Source organism: Anomaloglossus baeobatrachus, chromosome 6 (genome assembly GCF_048569485.1).
Source record: "Anomaloglossus baeobatrachus isolate aAnoBae1 chromosome 6, aAnoBae1.hap1, whole genome shotgun sequence".
NCBI classification, from domain to species: Eukaryota; Metazoa; Chordata; class Amphibia; order Anura; family Aromobatidae; genus Anomaloglossus; species Anomaloglossus baeobatrachus.
Genome location: NC_134358.1, coordinates 293,598,881 through 293,624,007, shown reverse-complemented (window position 1 = coordinate 293,624,007; position 25,127 = coordinate 293,598,881). Strand labels below are relative to the sequence as shown.

Here is a 25,127-nt window from a genome sequence, read left to right as displayed (position 1 = left end):
CTGTCGCAGTTCCGTCCTTTGTCCTATCGCCGATACAGCTGTATGCGCTGCATACACAGCGTTAGACAGCTTAGGGAGAGCACATTCTAGCAGTCCTTTTAAGGGCTCGTACCGGCAGGGTCAGAGAGCCATAGGTGACAGGTCCTGCAAACAGCAACAGCGTCTGTGTAGCCCAGGTCAGGGATTTCCTCCCTGCATTTCACCATTAGGAGGGAATAGAAAGGCAGGCTTCCATTCCTCTACCCAGAGCACCACAATCCTGCCACTGTACCCTCTTGTCCTCTGCACACTCCAACTCATTCTAACTAAGCCATTATACTAGCAAACACTCAGTGTACCTAGTGGCATCCTATACGTGGCTATTGGACTTTGCTATAGTCCCACTAGGGCCAAGACATTTGCAGAGCGCATCTGCCTGCGTTGCACACTCCAACAAATTATAACGAAGCCATTATACTAGCAAACACTCAGTGTACCTAGTGGCATCCTATACGTGGCTATTGGACTTTGCTATAGTCCCACTAGTGCCAAGACATTTGCAGAGCACATCTGCCTGCATTGCACACTCCAAGTTTTTTAAACTCAGCCATTATACTAGCAAACACACAGTGTACCTAGTGGCATCCTATACGTGGCTATTGGACTTTGCTATAGTCCCACTAGTGCCAAGACATTTGCAGAGCGCATCTGCCTGCGTTGCACACTCCAACTAATTATAACGAAGCCATTATACTAGCAAACACTCAGTGTACCTAGTGGCATCCTATACGTGGCTATTGGACTTTGCTATAGTCCCACTAGTGCCAAGACATTTGCAGAGCGCATCTGCCTGCGTTGCACACTCCAACTAATTATAACGAAGCCATTATACTAGCACACACTCAGTGTACCTAGTGGCATCCTATACGTGGCTATTGGACTTTGCTATAGTCCCACTAGTGCCAAGACATTTGCAGAGCGCATCTGCCTGCGTTGCACACTCCAACTAATTATAACGAAGCCATTATACTAGCAAACACTCAGTGTACCTAGTGGCATCCTATACGTGGCTATTGGACTTTGCTATAGTCCCACTAGTGCCAAGACATTTGCAGAGCGCATCTGCCTGCGTTGCACACTCCAACTAATTATAACGAAGCCATTATACTAGCACACACTCAGTGTACCTAGTGGCATCCTATACGTGGCTATTGGACTTTGCTATAGTCCCTCTAGTGCCAAGACATTTGCAGAGCGCATCTGCCTGCGTTGCACACTCCAACTAATTATAACGAAGCCATTATACTAGCACACACTCAGTGTACCTAGTGGCATCCTATACGTGGCTATTGGACTTTGCTATAGTCCCACTAGTGCCAAGACATTTGCAGAGCGCATCTGCCTGCGTTGCACACTCCAACTAATTATAACGAAGCCATTATACTAGCAAACACTCAGTGTACCTAGTGGCATCCTATACGTGGCTATTGGACTTTGCTATAGTCCCACTAGTGCCAAGACATTTGCAGAGCACATCTGCCTGCGTTGCACACTCCAACTAATTATAACGAAGCCATTATACTAGCAAACACTCAGTGTACCTAGTGGCATCCTATACGTGGCTATTGGACTTTGCTATAGTCCCACTAGTGCCAAGACATTTGCAGCACGTCTGCCTGCGTTGCACACTCCAACGAATTATAACTAAGTTACATTGTCAGGGATATTTATTCTTTATTATTCTGCTGTTAATAAAGCTAGACCACCACTGCAATCTTCACCACCTCTCAATTTTTACTACCACATTTTCAGTCCACAATCTTGTCGCAATCAACATGAGTGGCAAAATGACAGATGCTGGTGGAAAGGGGAAGAGGCGTGGTGGAAAAGGCAAAAAATGTTTTGTCAGTGGGGAAGGTGGCAAAGCTCCATTATCATCTGCTGAAGATAGACCATCTACTAGCAAAAGTAAGATGTCTACTACTTATTGTGGACAATCCGATGTGCTCCCTTTTTTACGGACACGAACAAGAGGAACAAAGGTAGATGATGGGCAAAAAAGGAAAATGCTTGAATGGATCTCAAGTGGTCCAACAAGTGCCCTCTCAGCCACTTCAAGTACCGCATCCAAAAAACACCATTCCTCTGAGTTGTCATCCCAATCACACTTGATTTCTCCCAGCTCTGAAGTCTCCATCAGCCCTGCACAGTATGGTGGAACTGAGATGGCTGAGTCTGCAGAGCTGTTCAGTCACACTATAGCCTGGGAATCAGAGGTCTGCTCCCAAGCTACAGTGAGTACAGAACAGGAAATGGTCTGCAGTGATGCCCAAAACCTTTGTGACTCAGATTCAGGCCGTGAGGACCAAGTTTCTGAGCATAATGTTGACCCTTTGTCACAAACTGTAACACCTGTGGTTATAGACAATGAGGAACATACTGATGAAGATGAGACGCAGATACCCGATTGGGATGACAACTTAAATATTCGGTCAGGGCAAGAAGAGGCTCGGTCTGAGGGGGAGGGGAGTGCAAACACAACAATTGATGATGACGTTCTAGATCCCACCTACTGTCAACCCCCAGTCAGGCACTCGAGGAGGTCAACAGAGGCGGTGGAGGAGGATGCAACCGACGACGAAGTTACCTTGCGCCTTCCTGGACAGAGTCGGAGCACTGGTAGCACGTCTACAACTGCATCCTCAGCCACCACTCTGCCTATGAGCATTATTCGGGGTGGATCAACAGGTCGCATGGCCTCTAAGCCTTGCCTAGCCTGGGCCTTTTTTCACATCGAAAAAGATCGCCCAACTCATGTGATATGTAACATTTGTCATGATTCTGTTAGTAGAGGTCAAAACCTCAGCAGTTTGACAACTTCTTCCATGAATCGTCACATGAATAAATATCATAAGTCCCGGTGGGAAGCTCACCGTGCTGCAATGCCGGCTAGCGGAGCGAACCATCCACCGCCCGCCCCTTCCAGTGCATCCGCGCGCTCTTCATCTTCTAGGACTGTGGGGACAGCTGTCACACCTGTTTTTCCACGCAAAACTTCCACCACTGTAACCGCAACAGGCAGTTTGCTTGTAAGGTCGTCAGTTGGTTTGGAAGGGGAAACAAGTGAGTGTGTACAGCTCTCTCAGACATCGATAGCACCAACGTTGGATGAAGGCAACATCATGTCTCCGCCTGCACTTTCCTCACAAACCTGCATTTTTCCAGGGACACCCTACTCAACACCGTCTACACACAGCAGCCAGATCTCTGTCCCTCAGATGTGGTCAAATAAAAGGCCACTTCCTCCGACCCATGACAAAGCTAAGAGGTTGACTCTATCCCTCTGTAAGCTGTTGGCTACCGAAATGCTGCCTTTCCGCCTAGTGGACACACAGGATTTTAGAGACCTTATGTCTGTCGCTGTGCCCCAGTACCAGATGCCTAGTCGCCACTACTTCTCTAAGAAAGGTGTGCCCGCGCTACACCAGCATGTCGCACACAACATCACAGCTTCCTTGAGAAACTCTGTGTGTGAACGGGTGCATTTCACCACCGATACTTGGACCAGTAAGCATGGACAGGGACGTTACATGTCGCTGACTGGGCACTGGGTAACTATGGTGATAGATGGTGAAGGGTCTGCTGCACAAGTCTTGCCGTCCCCACGACTTGTGTGTCAATCCTCTGTCTGTCCAAGTTCCGCCACAGCTTCTGCATCCTCCACCTCATCTGGGTCCTCCACCTCCGCCCCAAGCCTGCCTGGTCAGGCCACCAGCGTTCTCACTGCGCAGAAGGAATCACGCACGCCTCATTACTATGCTGGCAGCCGAGCGCAACGGCATCAGGCGGTCTTTAGCTTGACATGTCTTGGTAATAAGAGTCACACAGCTGAGGAGTTGTGGTCAGCTCTGCGGTCCGAGTTTAATAAATGGTTGTCTCCACTCAACCTGCAGCCTGGTAAGGCCGTGTGCGACAATGCTGCAAACCTGGGTGCGGCCCTTCGCCTGGGCAAGGTGACACACGTACCTTGTATGGCTCACGTGTTGAACCTTGTCGTGCAGCAATTTTTAACACACTATCCCGGCCTAGATGGCCTTCTGAACAGGGCACGAAAACTGTCTGCTCACTTCCGGCGTTCAAGCGCCGCAGCTGAGCGACTTGCATCGCTCCAGAAGTCTTTCGGCCTGCCGGTTCATCGCCTGAAATGCGATGTGGCGACACGCTGGAATTCAACTCTACACATGTTACAGCGACTGTGGCAGCACCGCAGAGCCCTGGTGCAATACGTCATGACGTATAGCCTGGGCCAACGAGATGCAGAGGTGGGGCAGATCACCCTGATGGAGTGGTCTCAGATCAAGGACCTATGCACCCTTCTGCACAGTTTCGACATGGCGACGAATATGTTTAGCTCTGACAATGCCATTATCAGCATGACGATTCCAGTCATTTACATGCTGGAGCACACGCTAAACACTATTCGGAGTCAGGGGGTGGGACAACATGAAGGGGAGGAACTACAGGAGGATTCATATGTGCAAGGGACAACAACATCACCAAGATCCAGACGTTCATCATCACCAACGCAGCAGGCATGGGACTATGGGGAACAGGGATCGACAAGGGCGCATAGTAGCAGGCGAAATGTTGAGCAAGGTGCAGGAGAACATGAAGAACTGGAGGACGAACTGTCCATGGACATGGAAGACTCAGCGGATGAGGGAGACCTTGGTCAAATTTCAGTTGAAAGAGGTTGGGGGGAGATGTCAGAGGAAGAAAAAACGGGTAGCACCTCTATGCCACAAACACAGCGTGGACTTGGTCCGCATGGCTGCGCAAGACACATGAGTGCCTTCTTGTTGCACTACCTCCAACATGACAGTCGTATTGTCAAAATTAGAAGTGATGATGACTACTGGATTGCCACACTATTAGATCCCCGGTACAAGTCCAAATTTTGTGACATAATTCCAGCCATAGAAAGGGACGCACGTATGCAGGAGTATCAGCAGAAGCTGTTACTCGATCTTAGCTCGGCTTTTCCACCAAACAACCGTGCAGGTGCAGGGAGGGAATCTCCCAGTTGTAACTTGACAAACATGGGACGGTCTCGTCATCTTCACCAGTCTACCCGTACCAGTAGGACCGTATCTGGTGCCGGTAACAGCAATTTTATGGAATCTTTTCATAATTTTTTTAGACCCTCTTTTGCAAGGCCACCAGAGACAACAAGTCTGACACATACTCAACGGCTGGAGAGGATGATACAGGAGTATCTCCAAATGAACATCGATGCCATGACTGTGCAACTGGAGCCTTGCTCCTTTTGGGCTTCAAACATAGAAAAATGGCCAGAGCTCTCCAGTTACGCCTTGGAGATTTTGTCGTGTCCAGCTGCCAGCGTTGTCTCTGAACGTGTATTCAGTGCTGCTGGGTGTGTGCTGACAGATAAGCGCACGCGTCTGTCCAGTGACAATGTGGACAGACTGACGTTCATCAAAATGAACAAGTCATGGATCCAGAAGGAATTTACTTCCCCTGTGTCATCCTGGGGAGAGTAAATGCTTGTGGATTTGGAATGTGCTTGATGCAAATCAAAACATCCTGTTTGCAACTAGGGCCCAAGTGCTGCCACTGATGGGGTGGGTGTCTGTGTGGCCCAATTTTTGGAAAAAAAGGGAGACTCCGCTTGGAGTAACCCTTGCTTACATTGTTTTTAAAAGAAGCCAAGATGAACAAGTCATGGATCAGCAAAGACTTTATCTACGTACCCCGGTGTCATCCTGGGGACGGATAAGAATGGCGTATTTTTGAATGTGCTTGATGCAAATCAAAACATCCTGTTTGCAACTAGGGCCCAAGTGCTGCCACTGATGGGGTGGGTGTCTGTGTGGCCCAATTTTTGGAAAAAAGGGAGACTCCGCTTGGAGTAACCCTTGCTTGCTGTGTTTTTAAAAGAAGCCAAGATGAACAGAGCTGGGATCAGGAAAGACTTTGCTACCTACCCCGGTGTCATCCTGGGGACGGATAAGAATGGCGTATTTTTGAATGTGCTTGATGCAAATCTAGCTGTGAAGTGTACAACTGGGGCACAACTGCTGCCACTGAAGGGGTGGGTGTGTGTGGGCCCAATTTTTGGAAAAAAGGGAGACTCCGCTTGGAGTAACCCTTGCTTGCTGTGTTTTTAAAAGAAGCCAAGATGAACAGAGCTGGGATCAGGAAAGACTTTGCTACCTACCCCGGTGTCATCCTGGGGACGGATAAGAATGGCGTATTTTTGAATGTGCTTGATGCAAATCAAAACATCCTGTTTGCAACTAGGGCCCAAGTGCTGCCACTGATGGGGTGGGTGTCTGTGTGGCCCAATTTTTGGAAAAAAAGGGAGACTCCGCTTGGAGTAACCCTTGCTTACATTGTTTTTAAAAGAAGCCAAGATGAACAAGTCATGGATCAGCAAAGACTTTATCTACGTACCCCGGTGTCATCCTGGGGACGGATAAGAATGGCGTATTTTTGAATGTGCTTGATGCAAATCAAAACATCCTGTTTGCAACTAGGGCCCAAGTGCTGCCACTGATGGGGTGGGTGTCTGTGTGGCCCAATTTTTGGAAAAAAGGGAGACTCCGCTTGGAGTAACCCTTGCTTGCTGTGTTTTTAAAAGAAGCCAAGATGAACAGAGCTGGGATCAGGAAAGACTTTGCTACCTACCCCGGTGTCATCCTGGGGACGGATAAGAATGGCGTATTTTTGAATGTGCTTGATGCAAATCTAGCTGTGAAGTGTACAACTGGGGCACAACTGCTGCCACTGAAGGGGTGGGTGTGTGTGGGCCCAATTTTTGGAAAAAAGGGAGACTCCGCTTGGAGTAACCCTTGCTTGCTGTGTTTTTAAAAGAAGCCAAGATGAACAGAGCTGGGATCAGGAAAGACTTTGCTACCTACCCCGGTGTCATCCTGGGGACGGATAAGAATGGCGTATTTTTGAATGTGCTTGATGCAAATCAAAACATCCTGTTTGCAACTAGGGCCCAAGTGCTGCCACTGATGGGGTGGGTGTCTGTGTGGCCCAATTTTTGGAAAAAAAGGGAGACTCCGCTTGGAGTAACCCTTGCTTACATTGTTTTTAAAAGAAGCCAAGATGAACAAGTCATGGATCAGCAAAGACTTTATCTACGTACCCCGGTGTCATCCTGGGGACGGATAAGAATGGCGTATTTTTGAATGTGCTTGATGCAAATCAAAACATCCTGTTTGCAACTAGGGCCCAAGTGCTGCCACTGATGGGGTGGGTGTCTGTGTGGCCCAATTTTTGGAAAAAAGGGAGACTCCGCTTGGAGTAACCCTTGCTTGCTGTGTTTTTAAAAGAAGCCAAGATGAACAGAGCTGGGATCAGGAAAGACTTTGCTACCTACCCCGGTGTCATCCTGGGGACGGATAAGAATGGCGTATTTTTGAATGTGCTTGATGCAAATGTAGCTGTGAAGTGTACAACTGGGGCACAAGTGCTGCCACTGAAGGGGTGGGTGTGTGTGTGGCCCAATTTTTGGAAAAAAGGGAGACTCCGCTTGGAGTCACCTTGCGGTGTTTTACATGATTTTAGAAGGGCGTGCCATGCCTATATCTGTGTGTCCTCCTCTTTTTCCTTGTCCAGCTGTTTTGTTTTCGCATGAGTATATGTCCTTGTCACTTTCCAATGTGTTTGAGTTGTTTGTCACCTTTAGGACACCTTTGAGGGTGTTTTCTAGGTGTTTTTCTGTGTTTGTGATTGCCTGCCATTGTTTCCTATGCAGTTCGAGTTCGGTTCGTCGAACGTTCGACGAACCGAACTCGAACGGGAGGTCCGTTCGGCGAACCAACCTCGAGCCGAACCGCGACCGGTTCGCTCATCTCTAGTCAACACCTGAGTCTGCCTGTGTTGATCACAGACAATAGAGACATTGTGCGAAGTGTCAAAATCCGTAGTCTGAACAGATTCCTACACTGGCAAGACAGTCGGAAAAGTTTGTTAAAAGCTCCATGTGACAAATTCTTGGTACTAGTGATGAACAGTTGGGGTGCTCAGGTGGCTGTGACTCGCGTCCAATGAAAGCCAATGGGGAACTTGAGCATTTTTCCAGATTTCCTGGAAAAATGCTCGAGTCCCCCATTGACTTCCATAATACTCTGGTATTCGAGGCGCACCCATCCTATCATCAACTGCTTGTTACAAGTACCTAGCACCCAAGCATGGTAGTGCTTGCGCATCACTAATGTTTATATTAAGAGTTAATTTATCTAGCTTAATAAATTCTCTATTGGGACATTAAATAGATTTAATTAAAGGGAGTCTGTCAAGTATCAAAATGTTAATTAAATTACTTACACAGGTAAGTATGGACTTTGCCCCTATAAAATTCATACATGTAGTATATATTTTAGTAGGTTTTTTTTCCATGGCAACTAAAATAATTTATTTCGTATACAAATGAGATATGATTTTCATAGGGACTGAGTCCCCTACATACCAGAATAAGAGGCTTAATTTTAGACTTCAGACTACTACCTTTAGTGAATGACCCATCTTGTGCCTTATGCTTATTTTTTAGCCGTTTATTACCAGAGTTTGCAATAAATCTCCTGTATTTCTTTAGATAGTAGAAAATAGCCGGAATGTAAAGGGTAAATAAGTCTGGCATATAACATTTTTTCTTTGTTTCAGCCTTTTCCTTGGATGAGAATGTCTAATTCTATTTATCACATTGCCATTTCAGAATGAAGAGAGTGTCATTGACCTGCGGGAGTATGTTATCGCTTTGTCTGTTGTATGTAGACCTTCCAAGACGCTGGAAACCATTCAGTTAGCTTTTGAGGCAAGTAGCAATGTCTCTGCTCTTTTAGTGATAAACTTTGGTGCATTGAACTCCATTCTATCATCTCTTAATGCTTTTATCCTTTCCAAGTTTCAGGGTCTTGATGGTTTATGGCAAAGAGCCACATTCCATTAGACGCTCCGAGCATATGATTGTGACTTTCACATGGCTCTGTTCTAAAATATTTTATCTACTGGTTGTTTAGAAGATCTCCTTAATAGTTAATATTTTTCTCAATTTTCTTAACCCTTTAACGAGCTATGACTTGCACCATCTTCTTCCTGCACTGCAGGATAACCTCCCTGATATCCTGTAGTCTAAGAAAAAGACTGATGGCACTTCCTACCTTTCCAATGTGAACAGGTGCAAACTGAAAATTAAATCCCGTAACAAAAAGAAGATAGCTGCACACTGTAGTGCTAAGATATGTGGAACAATGAATATAGACATGCATTACTGCTATGATAAAACATGTAAAAATTGAAATACTTAGCAAACAAAATTGGCCGGATTTTATGTGAGCCCAACAACCAGTGGCAAGGCAACCTCTTATTGTTGGGTCCATATCAAACTAAAGCTGGTGTCACACACAGCGACAACGACGTCGCTGCTACGTCACCATTTTCTGTGACGTTGCAGCGACGTCCCGTCGCTGTCGCTGTGTGTGACATCCAGCAACGACCTGGCCCCTGCTGTGAGGTCGCCGGTCGTTGCTGAATGTCCAGCTTCATTTTTTGGTCGTCACTCTCCCGCTGTGACACACACATCGCTGTGTGTGACAGCGAGAGAGCGACAAAATGAAGCGAGCAGGGAGCAGGAGCCGGCGTCTGGCAGCTGCGGTAAGCTGTAACCAGCGTAAACATCGGGTAACCAAGGGAAGACCTTTCCCTGGTTACCCGATATTTACCTTCGTTACCAGCCTCCGCCCTTGCTGCCAGCGCCGGCTCCTGTTCTGTGCACATGTGGCTGCAGTACACATCGGGTAATTAACCCGATGTATACTGTAGCAAGGAGAGCAAGGAGCCAGCGCTAAGCAGTGTGCGCGGCTCCCTGCTCTCTGCACTGTGACATGTAGCTGCAGTACACATCGGGTTAATTAACCCGATGTGTACTGTACCTAGGAGAGCAAGGAGCCAGCGCTAAGCGCGGCTCCCTGCTCTCTGCACCTGTAGCACAGCGACGTTATGATCGCTGCTGCGTCGCTGTGTTTGACAGCTAAGCAGCGATCATAACAGCGACTTACAAGGTCGCTGTTACGTCACAGAAAATGGTGACGTAACAGCGACGTAGTTGTCGCTGTCGCTTAGTGTGAACCCAGCTTAATGCCTTGGTTTAGGTTGAAAAACCTACAATTTATGGGCGGACAGGAACCTGCAAATGGAGAGTTAAAATTGCCTGAGGCTGAAGAGCCGGAGTGCTCATTGAGAAGGCATAACTCTGTAATATGAAAAAGACTGATGGCACATCCTACCTTTCCAATGTGAATAGGTGCAGACTGAAAATGAAATCCCGTCACAAAAAGGAGACAATTGCACTCTGTGGTGCTAAGATATGTAGAACAATGAATATGGGAATATAGACAAAAAATACGACATGGAAAACTGCTATGATAAAACATGTAAAAATTGAGATACTTAGCAAACAAAATTGGCCAGATTTTATGTGAGCCCAACAACCAGTGGCAAGGCGACCTCTTATTGTTAGGTCCATATCAAACTAATGCCTCTCTTTGGGTTGAACATCCTACAATTTATTGGCAGACAGGAACCGCAAATGTGGAATTAAAATCGCCTGAGGCTGAAGAGCAGGAGTGCTCATTGAGAAGGCATAACTCTGTAATAAGAAAAATGACTGATGGCACATCCCACCTTTCCAATGTGAATAGGTGCAGACTGAAAATGAAACATAGTAACAAAAAGGAGACACTTGCACTCTGTAGTGCTAAGATATGTGAAATAATAAATATGGGAACATAGACATGCATTACTGCTATGAAAAACATGTAAAAATTGAGATACTTAGCACATATCTGATAATGACAGGCACAGATGCCTGAAACATTGGCCAGTATAAATGTGGGAGTTTTTTGCTGACCCTTCAATGATGTTTTACTTTATTTTCTGATTGCATCTCTTTGAGTGCAGTGGTTATTTTCTTTCGTGTGATGTACTTCAATATAGGTCAATAAGGAGAGTATGGAAAGTGGATGATAAGCTAATTCTGCCTTTTCCTGGCCTACGCTGGCTGTATTACATAGCCGGCATCTGCCATTTACTCCTGCTACTGGATCTTTTTCCGATCACTGGAATTGGACTCTCTGCCCCTACATCATTTACTCTTAGATGTGATGCAAGATTCACTTTAAAGCACCACTACAGTGTTTTTGTTTTTGTTTTTTTTTATTTTATTGCACTGCTATAGTGGTGCTTTAAATCCAAGTCCCCTGGGTCCTATCCTATACTCTCCTTCTGCTCTCATCATGCTTTTCCAGGGCACTCTGGTAGGTCTGCACTGAAAAGTTAGAGCACTGGAGGCCACTCTTCAATACAAGTCTATGGGATCCTCAATCTGGCCTCTATCTGGCTGTGATAGACTTATATTGAGTGCCTGTGAAGTAGCTTCTGACTTCGGCCAATCAGAAGCTACAATGACCAAGATGGCGACAAGGGAGCAGATCGGCATCCAGTAAGGATGAAAATGCTGGAAAGGGAGTATAAAGCCTGCTTTACATGTTACGATTTCGCATACGATATCGTATGCGATGATAACGGCCCCCATCGTATGTGCGGCACGTTCAATTTGTTGAATGTGCCGCACAAACGATTAACCCCCGTCACACCTACTTACCCGTCCATACGACCTCGATGTGGGCGGCGAACATCCACTTCCTGGAGTGGGAGGGACGTTCGGCATCACATCGACGTCACGCGGCAGCCTGCCAATAGAAGCGGAAATGAGCGGGACGTAAACATCCCGCCCACCTCCTTACTTCAACATTACCGGCTGGAGCCGCGGGACGCAGGTAAGATCTGTTAATCGTTCCCGGGGTGTCACACACTGCGATGTGTGCTACCCCGGGTACGATGAACAATCTGATGTTCAATTGTTAGGAATTGAACGACGTGCATGCGATGAACATTTTAACGTTCAATCGCGATCGCATGTACCTGTCACACGCTACAATTTACCTTACGAAGCCGGATGTGCGTCACTTACGACGTGACCCCGCCGACACATTGTAAGATATATTGTAGCGTGTAAAGCGGGCTTAAGACTTGGAGCGGGAGGCTTACATTAAAGCGCCACTACAGCAGTGATAAAAAAAAACAACACTTTAGTGGTGCTTTAGCAAAACTGTAATATTTGATTTTTACAGCCTTACACTGTTGAATTACATTATGCCTTTTCTGCTTTCATATAGATGTACCAGTCAGAAAATGACAAAACTATAGTAGTGGAGGAGCTGGCAGGGATTCTGAAGACTGCACTGGGAGTGTCAGAACTGAATGTAACAGATCTTTTTAACGCAATAGATGAGGATGAGAAGGGTAAAATCACATACGGTAAGACGTTGATTCTTTGAAGATTGTATTTACAAATGTTGCTCTTATCTGTGCTTTTACATAGGTCTGCAGGCAATTCTGGCACATTATCCTAAATAATGCAGCGGAGATAGGGGGAAGCTTCAAAGGAACGTTTTCTGTTTAACTCTGTAACATAACTTTTTGTGTGTGCAGAGTTAGTTTAGTATACTTGCAAAAACCACAAACTTTACTTTCATCTGAGCTGTGTAACTACATTCTTACATTCCCTACATCATGATGAGCACGGTCCTTAGAAATAAGTGGGAATTTTTAGCCTTATTAGAACTTTTTTTTTTAACATTTTGCATTTATTTATATACGCAAATAAAAACCTTAGATATATAAACATGTAAAAGATACTACAGTTACACAATTCTCATTTCTCTATCGTTTCATTGGGGGACACAGGACCATGGGTTATGCTGCTGTCACTAGGAGGCTGACACTAAGTAAACAGAAAAAGTTAGCTCCTCCCCAGCAGTATAACCCCTGAGCCGGAGGCGGGCTCAATCAGTTTTTTGCTTAGTGTCGTAGGAGGCTGATGTGGGCCGACTGAGCCCCCTTCAGCCACTTGATTTTTTGCGTATTTTTTCATTTTTTTTCTCGTCGCTCTCATCTGTGGTACTTCTCTGTTTCTGCAGGTATCGTACTTCTCTTCCTCAGCTCTCGCAGCCCGGTGGGTACCACTCCCTAGGGTCGCAGAGGTTTGAGTCTTCGGGCCCTCGCCCCCGTCCATTCCCGCGGTACCAATCCCTGTTGTGTTCGTGTGGGGCAGAATCTTCCTGGGCACCCCCTATCCGCTCTGCGGTATCACCCCAAAGGGCGCAAGGGGCTCGGCAAATAGGGACTGGACCACAGCGCGTCTCGATCTAGGATGGGGCCCGCAGCGCTGCTACATTTAGGGGCTTCCACCCCCTACCAGCGTCCACCTCCCTGCCTTCTTCAGCCGGCTTCCTGGTGCCCGCAGCCATCCCTTCTGCGAGCGGAGCACACAGGAGCATGTGCAGAGTCTCAGCCTGCACTCTGGAGCGCGCCGCGGATCAGGTAGGACACCCTCTCCTACCTTCTCCCCCTCGGGCGGCTGCAAAAATTTAGGCCCCGGTCTGGGCCTAGTCGCCGGGCACCCCCGCTACGTCCGCGGAGCTCCCTGCAGACTCCTAGGTCGGGCGGATTCGAATCGCGGCTGCGACGCCGCCGCCTTGCGGCCGGGTCCACCGGCGCTGCCTCTGCCCGCACGGCAGCGTCAAAATTTAGCCCCCGGCTTCGGCCTGGTCCTCGGCGTCCCAGGCTGCGATGCCGCCGCCTTGCGGCCGGGTCCGTAGGCGCTGCCTCTGTCCGCGCGGCAGCGTCAAAATTTAGCCCCCGGCTTCGGCCTGGTCTTCGGCGTCCCAGGCTGCGACGCCGCCGCCTTGCGGCCGGGTCCGCCGGCGCTGGCTCTGCCCGCGCGGCAGCGTAAAAATTTAGCCCCCGACTTCGGCCTGGTCCTCGGCGTCCCAGGCTGCGACGCCGCCGCCTTGCGGCCGGGTCCGCCGGCGCTGCCTCTGCCCGCGCGGCAGCGTAAAAATTTAGCCCCCGGCTTCGGCCTGGTCCTCGGCGTCCCAGGCCCGCCTCCTGCGCAGCGCTATTGGCCGCCGGCCTCTCCCTCTCCGCCCTCCGCTCTGCCCCAGGCATCACCAGAGGGGTGGGGGATATTTTTTCCCGCTCCCTCAGTGTTCATTTTATTTAAAAAAAAAAAAAAAAAAAAAGATTATGGCAGACTCCCGGTCTGCGGATTGCTGAGGCTGCAGCAACTTTTTTCAGGGAAAAACAGAACACACTCTTATTTTTAGTATATATTTTTTATATTGGGTCGATTTTTTATTAAAGATACGTGCATGATTTTTCATACTTTGACTCCTACATTGCTTAGGCGGGCACTTGTTTTTTTATCACGTTTTTTAGTACATAGCGTTTCCAGCTCGACTTTTTAGTTATTTTGGGCCGGTAAGCCCAAGACTCGGTCCCCTCTTTTGTGAATTATTTTCAAGAAGATGTCAGATTGCTGTTGACCCCTGCCGGCCGGTTAACGCCCTGTCTCAGGCCATAACTCCCCTCGCTGCGTCCCTCGGGTTCGTGCGCATGCGCCGTGTCCCCGGCCGATGCTCGGTCATACCATCCATAGGACTGGCGCAATCCCCTCGGAGAGGTGAGTCCCGTACCAGGGACCCTTTTTTCCTTGCTGGAAGCGGACCCGCCAGGTCTCATCCTTTGTGGCCCCCCAGTTTCCACTTATCCCCCAGGTCCAGACTGTCCTTCCTCCGGCAGTTTTCCGACCTCTCGGGTGATGGCCCAGGCTTCCACCTCTGCTGGATTCCGAGCAGGACCTAGATGTCTTGGCGCATGACGAATAGCCTGCTACAAATGGTGAGTCAAGCCGTAAGGCTGCGGACAGTCCTCTTCTCTCCGTGCACGCAGGTCTCCCTTAAGACATTTGAAGCAGACTCCTATGTGCTCAGAGGACATCCAGAGCTCGCCGAGTTACCGCGGGCTCACAGACAACTACCAGACACGAGGTTGACCAGCAGTAAGTCTTGTCATTGTCTTTTTTCCCTTCTCCAAAGCGATTTCGGAGAGAAGGGGCATACTAAACTGGAGTCGCTGATGATCACAGACGGCAACCAGACACGGCGTTTACCAGCGGTAAGTCGTGTTATTGTCATTATCATTCCCCCAAAGGGCTCTGGAGAGAGGGGGCATGCCACTTTGCAAAGAACAAGGTGGGGGCCACTGCGGTTTTCAGTGGACATCCAGTTCGCACGGTGACTGCGTGATCATGGATAATCCCCGGACGCGATTTTTCCCAGTGGTAATTCCTTTTTTTTTGTCTTACCCCTTCTCGAAGGGGGCTCCGAAAGGAAGCGGCACGCTACCCTTTATGCGGCCCGCCTGGGTTCCTCCGGGCTTCTCGTCACTATCGTGCCGCTCCGCAGGGACTTCGCGGACACCATACGCAGCGGTCCACGTCCCACCTATGCCGACCCAGGGCTGGGTATCTTCTTCAGTGTGTACCCTCTCTTCACAAACCTGATGTCTGCCCGCTACTCGGCCTGAACCTCTAGCATCAGTGTGCCCACCATCGAGACCTCTGATTCGGGATCAGGAACGCAGATTCGACATCTAGGAAGTCGCTGACCTTTTTTCCGACTTTCGGGAACGCCCTTTCGGAGATAGGCGAGTCTAGTTTATCCCCTAGGCTACGTCAGGGTAGACTACTCTCTCCCCTAGGCTACGTAAGGGAAGGGTATATCCCTTTACCGGCATCGGCCCTGATGCACCAGGATCGTTCCCTCACGCAGCCCCGTCCACGCCGCAACCCGTCAGGGAGCCTTTATCCCTACAACAGCCATCTCCGCCTTGCGTGGCTGGGACCGTTCCAGCCTTCTAAGAACGCTTGCAGGGATCACTGTCCCTATGCATCCTACTCTGCAGAGCTGCTAGGCTCTCTCCGCCCAGGAACGACCGGGAGACCCAGAGTCTCCCTTCAATGACCCTCGCCTTGAGGTTTAGACCATCAGCACCCTCTAGGAAGCTTCCCCTTCCTCGCTACTAGGGTAGCTGAGCTACCGGAAGGAGTCCTCCCAGACCCGGCCGGTCCGGTCCATCATCCCTCAGGCACAGTATTCGAGCCGTTCAAGGGTGGCTACTCCTCACGCAGGAGTAGTTTCCCTCCTGGCACAGAGCCCCGCGTGCTCTTTGCCTCCCGCTCCCGTTTCTTCCCTTCGGTTTTTTGGCTATGCGAGTCTTCATCCCGGACTCTCCAACGGAACACCCTGAAGAACGGAGACAGGAAGGCTCCGTCTTCGCGGATGACCCGCCAATCTCCTCCTAGCGGACCAGTCTTCGCAACCATCCCAGGGAAGCTTCCCTTTCCTCCTCTGGAGCTTATTATCAACCGTCACCAGCCTCCCGTGCTAGGGTATGCTACCCCACCATTCCTCGGCACGGTCCCGAGGGACACCCCTAGAGCGTCGTCTCTCCTTCAAAAATTCCGGACTTCAGAGCCAGTTGGTTAGCCCAGTAACAATTTCTTCTCTAGGTCGTGGTTACCCAGCCAGGTTCCAGTCGGACCATGCCACAGCGGTGATGTCCATCATCCTCCAGGAAGACGCAGAGAGTGTCATGGCAAGGGAAGAGGCCAAGAAGATCTTGCTCTGGGACGGGTCCCTTCACTCGCTAATCTCGGCAGCACATCCCTAGCGTGGACGTTTGGACGGCCGATTTCCGCGGTAGGATAGACCTCGCGTAGGTAAAGGGCTCCAACACGGAAATCACCAGCCAGATCTCTGGCGAAGGAAGACCTCCAGTCGTGGACCTTTTTTGGCCTTCCGATCCAAATCTCAGTCAATGGTGCTTCGAGTATGCACCTGCTCTGGACTAGATGACGACGCCCTAGACCGGTCGTGTAGCCTGTTCAGGCTCTCGTGCATCTTCCCGCGGCTTCCTATGATCTCGAGGGTTCTCAAGATGGACCAAGGCAAGCGATAGCTCGGGAGTGGCCCAGGCGAGCATAGTTCACATAATTTACTCATCTCCTCGCAAATGCCCCGTGGCTCCTTCCAGACCGCAAATTCTTCCGTGTCGGGGCCCCTCTATTCTACCAGGACTCAGAAGTCCTAAGTTACATGGCCTCACCAGTGGATCCCGGGTGCTGGCTCGGTCAGGTCTGTGGACAAGATGATGGCAGACATTGAAGAGGGCCGGGAATCCAGTTTCCTCGAAGATTTATTTCATCGTTCACTAGAAATGTGGGACCTTAATCCAGTGATGGGTTCGTTCAAGGTACCCCTTTTTTCCCTGCTCCCACCTGTTTTGATAGGTGGGCTCCTCGTGGCCATCTGGTTGTTACAGACGGCATCAGGGCGGACAGCCCTCTTGTTGTTTTTTCCCCCCTTTACCGGCTCCGCCAGCAGGACAAGGGGGGGCTCCAGCCAGAACCTTTCGTTTCTGTCCAAGACACCTCGCTGTTCCTTCCAGCAGAGGACTTTAGGTTTCGGTTTTTCGGTTCTAGGCTCCTCTCTCAGCCTAAAAGGGGCATAGTTCATTCCAGGGCTGGTACGAGCCCTCAGTCTTTCGTGTCTGCAGGACACCATTTTTCGGTTACACCGACCGTCAGGCCATCCTTCCACCCTTGCCCAAGAAGCGTATGCCGGCGCCAAGGGCCAGAATATCACATGGATCCTTTCCTCCATATGTGAAGACTATCGCATGAAGAACGGACTTCCGCCGCGGTCTACCGAGCAAGGGGCACCCTTGAACGATTGGACTCCAGTCGTCGATCGACCAGGTCCCCTGGTCCGCCACCCGCTCTAGTCAGCATACCTTGACTATTTTCTAGCAGGTTCACACCCAAGCTTCGGCAGAGGCCAGTCTTGGCGTAGGGTTTGCGGGAGGCATTGGCACACCTGTAACAACGTAGGCGCTTGTGGGTATGGGTCAAGCCCGGCAAGGGGAAGCGGCTTCCTTCCTATCTCCGGTGATGGTTTTCTTCCCACCCAGGGACTGCTTTTGGACGTCCCATGGTCCTGTGTCCCCCAATGAAACGATAGAGAAAGAAGGATTTTTGTGTACTCACCGTAAAATCTTTCTCTGAGTCTTCATTGGGGGACACAGCACCCACCCTGCTTGTGTTTTTTGTTATATATGACATGCCTGTTGCCCCAGTGCCTATATTCCCAGGTCACTGGTCACACGACTGTTCGTCATAGTTTTCTTACCTTGTTTTATCCAGGATTGTTTGGTTCTCCTCCTACTGCTTGTGCACTAAACTGATTGAGCCCGCCTCCGGCTGAGGGGTTATACTGCTGGGGAGGAGCTAACTTTTTCTGTTTACTTAGTGTCAGCCTCCTAGTGACAGCAGCATAACCCATGGTCCTGTGTCCCCCAATGAAGACTCAGAGAAAGAGATTTTACGGTGAGTACACAAAAATCCTTCTTTTTCAGATTTTCTGCCAATCCTCGCCCCAAACAAAGCAGAAAATAAGCATGTTACCCTTCAACATTTCTAACACTTGTGTGTGGAAAACAACATGAAAACTTTAGTTGAAGCCCTTTAGCTGTTAAGGTTACCAATTACCGTATTTTTCGCTTTATAAGACGCACCTGATTATAAGACGCACCCCCAAATTTGGTGAAGGAAAAGAGATTTTTTTTTTTTTAATGTTAAATGGGGTCCATCTTATAATGCCAGTGTCCCTCTAACAAATCATATAGGGTATATGTCCCTCATAGCCCCCCATCCTAAAATTAGCCCCCTTAATCTGGATATGGCCCCCTTATATTGAATATAGCCCCCTTGTGATGGCACACGTTCCCCTGTGCTGCCTATGGTCCCCTATGGATTGCACACGTTCCCGTGTTAGATAACGCCCCCATGCTGCTGCCCATGGCCCCTATAGATCGCACAAGTCCCCCTGTGTTGGATATCGCCCCCATAGTGCTGCCCATGGCCCCTATAGATCGCACAAGTCCCCCTGTGTTAGATATCGCCCCCATAGTGCTGCCCATGGCCCCTATAGATCGCACAAGTCCCCCTGTGTTAGATATCGCCCCGCTAGTGCTGCCCATGGCCCCTATATAGATCGCACAAGTCCCCCTGTGTTAGATATCGCCCCCATAGTGCTGCCCATGGCCCCTATAGATCGCACAAGTCCCCCTGTGTTAGATATCGCCCCCATAGTGCTGCCCATGGCCCCTATATAGATCGCACAAGTCCCCCTGTGTCAGATATCGCCCCCATAGTGCTGCCCATGGCCCCTATATAGATCGCACAAGTCCCCCTGTGTCAGATATGGCCCCTAGGCTGCTGCCCAAAGTAAAATAAAACCCTCTTTCCTTATCTCCTCCAGCGCTGAGCTCCCTCCTGTCTGGCTCCGTGCTTCTGTTCTTCCACTTCCTGGTTCTCAGTGCGGTCATGTGATCGGCACAGCAGGCTGAGCTCTCTGCCTGCCTGATCACAGTGGAAGCAGGGACACGGGGAGAAACGCTGCAGGGGTAAGTAAAGATTTTTTTATTTTAGAATGAGCAGCAGCCTGGGGGCCAAATCTAACACAGGGGTGGGCATGTGCGATCACACTGGGACGCAGGCTCATAGAATATGCACCGCTGCCCCAGCCCCTCACTGCGTGCGATTTCAGCACCATTGGAGATGGACAGCGGCTGTGCATATTATATGAGCGGGTGCAGGAGATCAAAGGCTGCAGCCCACAGCGTTCCCCTGTGCTCCAGAGCTGCTGCCCCCACCTCCCCTGGACGCTGCAGTGTACATATATATACACCCCCCCCCCCGTATATTCGGCTTATAAGACGCACCCCCTACTTTCCCCCAAAATTTGGGGGAACAAAAGTGCGTCTTATAAAGCGAAAAATACGGTAACATTCTGCACAATGGTTAGAAGCATGCAAGTTACTAAATACCGGCTGATCATCAAGATATACCAGCTAATTTCTCATACAGTATATGTACTGTACAAATGCGACCAAGATTATCTTAAAGCATAACCTTCGTTTTTAATTTTTATTTTATAAATCAATAGTACACATTGAAATAAACAACTGTGTAATATATTTTATCAGACAAATCTGCTTCTTTCTCTGCCAGAACTAATCAGTCATTATTAAAATTCTCAGTGAAGACTTTCCCATTACTGAGATAGGAGATGGCAGCTGTTACTGATGAGATGCTATGTAGATAGAAAAGGGAGGAGGGGCAGAGCTCTTTCTCTAGCTCCTCCCTCTGCCTCTAGCTCCTCCCTCTGTTTACAGCTCCTCCCAGCATCATAGAATCTCAGAACTAACAACTGCCATCTTTTATCTTAGTAATGGGAAAGTCTTCACAGATTTTACCATCAGAAATGAGACTTTTGATAATGATTGATTGAATTCTGGGAGAGAAAAATATATTACACAGTTGCATATTTTCATGTGTACTATTGATTTATGAAGTAAAAATTTGAATGACAGCTATACTTTAACCCTGTCACGACCGAGGACATACCGGTTACGTCCTAAATCATGAAGGGGTCATCGCCGCCAACTGCTGCGGTGAGCCAGCGGCAATCCCTGCACATGTCTGTTGATTTGAACAGTAAACATGTGCGGCTAGCAGGCACAGGTGCATCCGTGATCCACCCATGCCTGTTAACCACTTAAATCGCACTGTCAAAATTGAAATGGCCGCAGCGGGGAAATCCCTTTCCTCACCGCCATCAGAGGCCCCATGACACGATCACGGGGAGCCGATGGTTGTAACGGGTCATGTGATGACTCCTGCCACTATCATGACATACCCTGTTTCCCCGAGAATAAGACAGTGTCTTATATTAATTTTTGCTCCCAAAGATGCGCTAGGTCTTATTTTCAGGGGATGTCTTATTTTTCCATGAAGAAGAATTAACATTTATTGTTCAACAAAAAAAATGAACATTTATTATATACTGTACAGTAGTTGTCATCATAAACAGACAAACTGTGAATCCTTTCAAGAATTTCTTGTTGCTACCATTACTTTCATGTACAACATGCCCTGGTGTTCTGTTTGGAGGGTATGCTTCTAAACAAAAACTTTGCTAGGTCTTACTTTCAGGAGAGGCCTTATATTTAGCAATTCAGCAAAACTTCTACTAGGTCTTAGTTAAAGGGGATGTCTTATTTTCAGGGAAACAGGGTAGTTCTTGTTACAGGCGGCAGAGCAGCAGCTGTAACGGGAGCAGCATTTCTACTGATCAGAGCTGTGCAGCTTTGATCAACAGGACTCAGAGATCAGACTGCTGATCCTTATAGTTCCCTAGGGGGACTAGTAAAAAAATAAAAAAACCTAAAAGTTCAAATTACTCCTATTTGCCCCATTGAAAATTAAAGGGTTAAAATAATAAAAAATACACACATTTGTTATCATCGCGTTCAGAAATGCCTGAACTATCAAAATATAAAATCAATTAATCTGATAGGTAAACGGCGTAGCGGCAAAAAAATTCCAAACGCCAAAATTACGTTTTTTTTATCGTCTCAAATGTTTCAAAAAAATGCAATAACAGGCGATCAAAATATAACATCTATGCAAAAATGGTACCGTTAAAAACATCAGCTCAAGACGCAAAAAATTAGTCATCACTGAGCTAAAGATCCCAAAAAATTAGAACACTACTGGTCGCGGAAAATGGCGCAAAAAGTTAACCACTTTTTTTGGATAAAATTCAGAATTTTTTTAACTTCTTAAATAAAAGTAAACCTATATATGTTTGGTATCTACAAACTCGTACTGACCTGAGGCATCACATTGACACATCAGCTTTACCATGTAATGAACACGGCGAATGAAATACTCTAAAAACAGTCATGCAATTGCACTTTTTTTTGCAATTTTTTTGCACTTGGAATTTCTTTGCTATTTCCTGTACACTACATGGTAAAACTCATGGTTTAATTTAAAAGTACAACTCGTCCCACAAAAAACAAGCCCTCATATGGCAAGATTGACAGAAAAATAAAGTTACCACTCAAAAAAAAAAAAAAAGAAAAAAAAGAGGAACAAAAACAGAAAATCGCCTGGGGTTGAAGAGGTTAAGTGAGCGATCCTGTGCCAGGTTATCAAAATGGTGTGTTATTTGTCAGGTTAAACTTGGCTACATCTGTAGTTTACTGCACTCAGAATGTGTTTGTTACAGGATATAACATTATTTTACTGTTTCTCTTTTTCTTCCAGTGGACTTTGACAGGTTTGCTGCTTTAAACCCACATTTTGCTGAAATGTTTCTTTATCCAAATATGGTGGACGCTGAAACATGCGTGGATAGTTCTTCTGCCACTGCCCCTAATGGATTCTGTACTGATTTTACACCTGAAGATGTGGAAGAATACCATAATGAACAAAAGAAACTGAACTAAAACTGGACCTACATCTCCCTCTCCTGGTGAGGGGCATATGTGTATTGTACCTCTCAACATAGTTAAACCCATTTCTATTTTTATTTCTATCTTTGTGACAGTTTCCATTATTTTTTTGTTCTACTTTTTTGGTTACGTGTTCTTTAGTACAATCAAAGTGTTTGGAACGCAAAGATGGAATATGGTTTGAATAACTTAAGAGGTTGCCATGTGCATGCACCATCGCAGGAGAAAACAGCCGTGTTGCACATGGAAACTAGTGATGAGCGGGCACTACCATGCTTGGGTGATCGGTACTCGAAACAAGCTGGTGGGACTCTCGGACGGCCTCGACTCGTGGACAGAGGATAATGGAAGTCAATGGGGAACTCGAGCATTTTTCTTGAAGATGTACCAAACTGGTAGTGCTTGCTCATCACTAATGGTAACCTATTGAGGACTAGATTTCATTGAAATATGTTATCATTTTCATACCTGGCCCACAATGTGAGCTGTGATATAAGCAACAGATACCAAAAAACCTTTGAAAACGTACCTCCCTTACAACAAACGGGTAGGCATGTAGTTGATGGTTGGTTAGGTCATGTACAAATCTGTGGCCAGAGGTGCAGTCAACCATCCTTCAACAGAGGTATGTGATTGAGACATCGATCTAGGTTCCCCATTCGTGTGCAAGATTGTTTTAATCTCGGTGAAATATCCAATTCACAGAGTACGATGATTTTTAAGAAAGCTTAAAAGTCATTTCCCTTGACGAACGAGTGATTTGCTTGTTCGCCTGGTGATTGGCAGCTGGTTTACATTGCAAGATGATCGTGAATGAGTGTTCCCAAGAACACCATAGGGACACATTCAGGCTCAGAAGATGTAAGCACAGCTTTGTAAGGTTTTTTGGTATTTGTTGTAATGTTTTGACCTATTCTAGTTGCACTGCTTGTATGGCACCCAGTGAGTTTCCCGTTTTGAATGTTGGTGCATGGAGTAATAAACCTCCTGTGCCGAGATCCAGCACACAAACAAGATGTCCCGTGTTTTACATATGCTGTACAGAGCGTGCATGAACCGCAGAATCTGTGACGTCTAGTGCACTTTGGTGAGTTCTTCTCTAGGTCATTCTTTATGTTGTGTTAACCTCATTGACTATTGAACAAACCTTTTTTATTTTTTTGACGTTACACACTTAGTTTATTTTGTCTGCATTGCACATTTGCATAGTATTATAAACAGTTTATTACAGGTCATTTTCTTGTTATCAAGTATTAATGATTTACAGGTCCCCTGACACATTATGGTTGTTTTACAAAAAAAAGAGATGAAGACTTCTCAGAAAATGGATGTTGTACCTGCTGTCTACATAATGTTGGGCTAGGCTCATATAGGATGTGTGGATAGTGCCTTTTTAATAGCTTTAAAAGCACATTTCCAACCAAAATGACCATAAATTAAAGGGAACCAATCACCAGGATTTTTGTATATAAGCTAAAGCCAGTGCTATACTGGCATTATCAGGCTTATTCTATACATACCATTAGTGGTCAGCTCGGATGTTTAGGTTTTGAAATCCAAGAAAGTAAAGTTTATAAAATCAGCATCTTCATGAGTGACAGCAGCAAAGGATCAGATAATATCTGGGGGAATATCATAGCTATCCCCTCCCCCTGTTAGAATTCGCATAAGTATTATACAATCGATTTACTTTTTCACTAGCAGGACCTGTGTAAGGTCATACCCATATGACCAGAAGGGGCAGGGCCTTGACCAACAGAAAAAATGTTGCTTCCGGTTATCAGCTTTCTTGGCTGAGACCCCACCCCTTCTGGTCACATGGGTATGACCTCACACAGGTTCTGCTAGTGAAAAAGTAAATCGATTGTATAATACTTATGCTAATTCTAACAGGGGGAGGGGATAACTGTGAATACCCCCAGATATTATCTGCTCCTCAGCTGCTGTCACTCAAGAAGAAGCTGATTATTTTATAAACGTCACTTTCTTGGATTTCAAAAGTTATACATCCGAGCTGACCACTAAATGTATGTAGATAATCTGCCTTATAGTACCAGTATAGCACTGGCTTTAGGTTATATAGGAAAATCCTGGTGATTGGTTCCCTTTAAGGCTCTGTTCACATCACAGTTGTCATATGTTTAAGGGAGACCTGTGTAAATTGGACAAATGCTTGTGATGAATTTCTATACAGATCCCTAACCTATTTTTTTTTTTTTCTTTATACCGACCAGACAGAGGCCAAAAGGACACTCATTTGAGCTTTGTAAGGTTGATGCACCCCTGTGGGCACATTTATACCTTTTTAAAGGAGGTCATTATTAATACGAAATCAGCATATCCACTGGCTGCACAACTTCTCACATGAAGCAGGGTGCGGAGTTTCTACTGCACATGCTCACAGGCACCTGTAACAATATGCTGGGACAATGTAACGAGACAGAGGCCCTTTTAATTATACAAAAAGAGTGATTTGCTATTTTCTTCATTTAGCATTTGTTTTTTTCTCCTCCCTAAGAACACCTTTAAAGTGAACCTGTCAGGTGCAATATGCACCCAGAACCACAGCAGTTCTGGGTGCATATTTCTAATCCCCGCCTAACTGTCCCTGTATCTAGTTGCATAGCTAAAGGGATCTTTAGGAAAAGTATTTCTAAAGATGCTTTATGATATGCTGATGAGTGCAGGGACTTGTCGCAAGGGTGTTAGTTTGTGCCACCGCTGACGACGCTAGGCAGTGGGCATGTGGTAACATGCTAAGAGGGTGGAATGAGCACAGGAACTAATGC

General features: G+C 47.3%; 1 protein-coding gene across 1 annotated transcript in view; it reads left to right on the top strand.

The window, feature by feature from the left end:
- Positions 1 to 23,933, top strand: part of LPCAT1 (lysophosphatidylcholine acyltransferase 1) — a 175,659-nt gene extending 151,726 nt beyond the window's left edge. The window contains exons 12-14 of the mRNA XM_075316508.1: positions 8,729 to 8,827; positions 12,249 to 12,390; positions 22,151 to 23,933. Of these exons, the coding sequence (XP_075172623.1) occupies positions 8,729 to 8,827; positions 12,249 to 12,390; positions 22,151 to 22,332 (423 nt within the window). The 3' untranslated portion in view covers positions 22,333 to 23,933. The remainder of the gene's footprint in view (positions 1 to 8,728; positions 8,828 to 12,248; positions 12,391 to 22,150) is intronic.
- The last annotated feature ends 1,194 nt before the right edge of the window (positions 23,934 to 25,127 follow it).